Source organism: Cherax quadricarinatus, chromosome 6 (assembly GCF_038502225.1).
Source record: "Cherax quadricarinatus isolate ZL_2023a chromosome 6, ASM3850222v1, whole genome shotgun sequence".
NCBI lineage: Eukaryota > Metazoa > Arthropoda > Malacostraca > Decapoda > Parastacidae > Cherax > Cherax quadricarinatus.
The window spans coordinates 71,107,006-71,109,505 of NC_091297.1; the positions used below are offsets into that span (position 1 = coordinate 71,107,006).

Consider the following 2,500-nt stretch of genomic DNA (forward strand, 5'->3'; position numbering starts at 1 on the left):
CAATGAATTTTTCACGAACTAATCACAGAAATACACAGCATCTGACTGGCGCCTTTTCATCGACTCTTCAAAGTGAAGTTTGAAAGCTGTTTCTCTTTATAACGGGAAAGTCAAACAGTTCATACTGATCGTTCACTCCATCCACTTAAAGGAGGAGCAAGATGACAAAATTCTCCTTGATGCCATCCATTAAGTGACTCATCAATGGAAGTTCTGTAGTGACCTCAAAGTCGCTGGTATGGGCATGCAGGGACGGCTGGTATGGGCATGCAGGGACGGCTGGTATGGGCATGCAGGGACGGCTGGTATGGCCATGCAGGGACGGCTGGTATGGCCATGCAGGTACGGCTGGTATGGTATATATATATATATATATATATATATATATATATATATATATATATATATATATATATATATATATATATATATATATATATATATATATATATATATATATGTCGTGCCGAAAAGGCAGAACTTGCGATCTTGCCTTAAATAGCAACGCTCATCTTGCCATATAGGACAAGTGAAAATTTGTGTATGCAATAATTTCGCCAAAATCATTCTGAACTTAACGAATAAAATATATTTCACTGTGTTTGTTTAGTATTAAATTATTGTAAAGAAACCTAAAATATATTTAGTTGGGTTAGGCTAAAATAAATTGAGCTTGTTACAATAAGGTTAGGCAAGTTTTCTAAGTTCCTTTTGGTGCAAAATTAAAATTTTTTACATTAACATTAATGAAAAAAAATATATCTTTAAACGTATAAGAGAAAATTTTAGAAAGGACTTAATTTTAAATGAGTTCTTGCTGATTGACCAGTTTTACATTTTCGGCACGACATATATATATATATATATATATATATATATATATATATATATATATATATATATATATATATATATATATATATATATATATATATATATATATATATATATACATATATATACATATATATATATATATATATATATATATATATATATATATATATATATATATATATATATATATATATATATATATATATATATATATATATATATATATATATATATATATATATATATATATATTCATTTTTTTTTATTTTTTTATTAACACATCGGACGATTCCCACCAAGGCAGGGAGGCCCGAAAAAGAAAAACTTTCATCATCATTCACTCCATCACTGTCTTGCCAGAAGGGTGCTTTATACTACAGTTTTTAAACTGCAACATTAACATCCCTCCTTCAGAGTGCAGTCACTGTACTTCCCATCTCCAGGACTCAAGTCCGGCCTGCCGGTTTCCCTGAATCCCTTCATAAATGTTACTTTGCTCACACTCCAACAGCACGTCAAGTATTAAAAACCATTGGTCCCCATTCACTCCTATCAAATACGCTCATGCACGCTTGCTGGAAGTCCAAGCCCCTCGCACACAAAACCTCCTTTATCCCCTCTCTCCAACCCTTCCTAGGCCGACCCCTACCCCACATTCCCACCATTACAGATTTATACACTCTCGAAGTCATTCTGTTTTATTCCATTCTCTCTACATGTCCGAACCACTTCAACAACCCTTCCTCAGCACTATGGATAATGGTTTTGGTAGTCCCACACCTTCTCCTAATTTCCAAACTACGAATTCTCTGCATTATACTCACACTACACATTGCCCTCAGACATGACATCTCCACTGCCTCCAGCCTTCTCCTCGTTGCAACATTAATCACCCATGCTTCACACCCATACAAGAGTGTTGGTGCAACTATACTCTCATACATTCCCTTCTTTGTTTCCACGGACAAAGTTCTTTGTCTTCACAGACTCCTAAGTGCACCACTCACCCTTTTCCCCTCATCAATTCTATGATTTACCTCATCCTTCATAGACCCATCTGCTGACACGTTCACTCCTAAATGTCTGAATACATTCACCTCCTCCATACTCTCTCCTTCCAATCTGACATATAATCTTTCGGCACCTAATCTTTTTGTTATCCTCATAACCTTACTCTTTCCTATATTCGCTTTTAATTTTCTTCTTTTACATACCCTACCAAATTCATCCACCAACCTCTGCAACTTCTCTTCAGAATCTCCCAAAAGCACAGTGTCATCTGCAAAGAGCAATTGTGACGACTCTCACTTTGTGTTTGATTCTTTATTTTTTAACTCCACACCTCATGCCAAAACCCTCGCTTTTACTTCTCTTACAACCCCATCTATAAATATATTAAACAATCACGGTGACGTCACACCTCCTTGTCTAATGCCTACTTTTTCTGGGAAATAATCTCCCTCTTTCCTACATACTCTAACTTGAGCCTCACTATCCTCGTAAAAACTCTTCACTGGTTTCAGTAACCTGCCTCCTATACCATACACCTGCAACATCTGCCACATTGCCCCCCTATCCACCCTGTCATATGCCTTTTCCAAATCCATAAATGCCACGAAAACTTCTTTACTCTTATCTAAATACTGTTCACTTATATGTTTCA

General features: G+C 35.4%; 1 protein-coding gene across 1 annotated transcript in view; it reads left to right on the forward strand.

Annotated features, from left to right (window-relative positions):
* Positions 1-238: 238 nt before the first annotated feature.
* Positions 239-2,500, forward strand: part of LOC138851099 (uncharacterized) — a 4,716-nt gene continuing 2,454 nt past the window's right edge. Inside the window, exon 1 of the mRNA XM_070079560.1 lies at positions 239-356. Coding sequence (XP_069935661.1) covers positions 239-356 — 118 coding nt within the window. The remainder of the gene's footprint in view (positions 357-2,500) is intronic.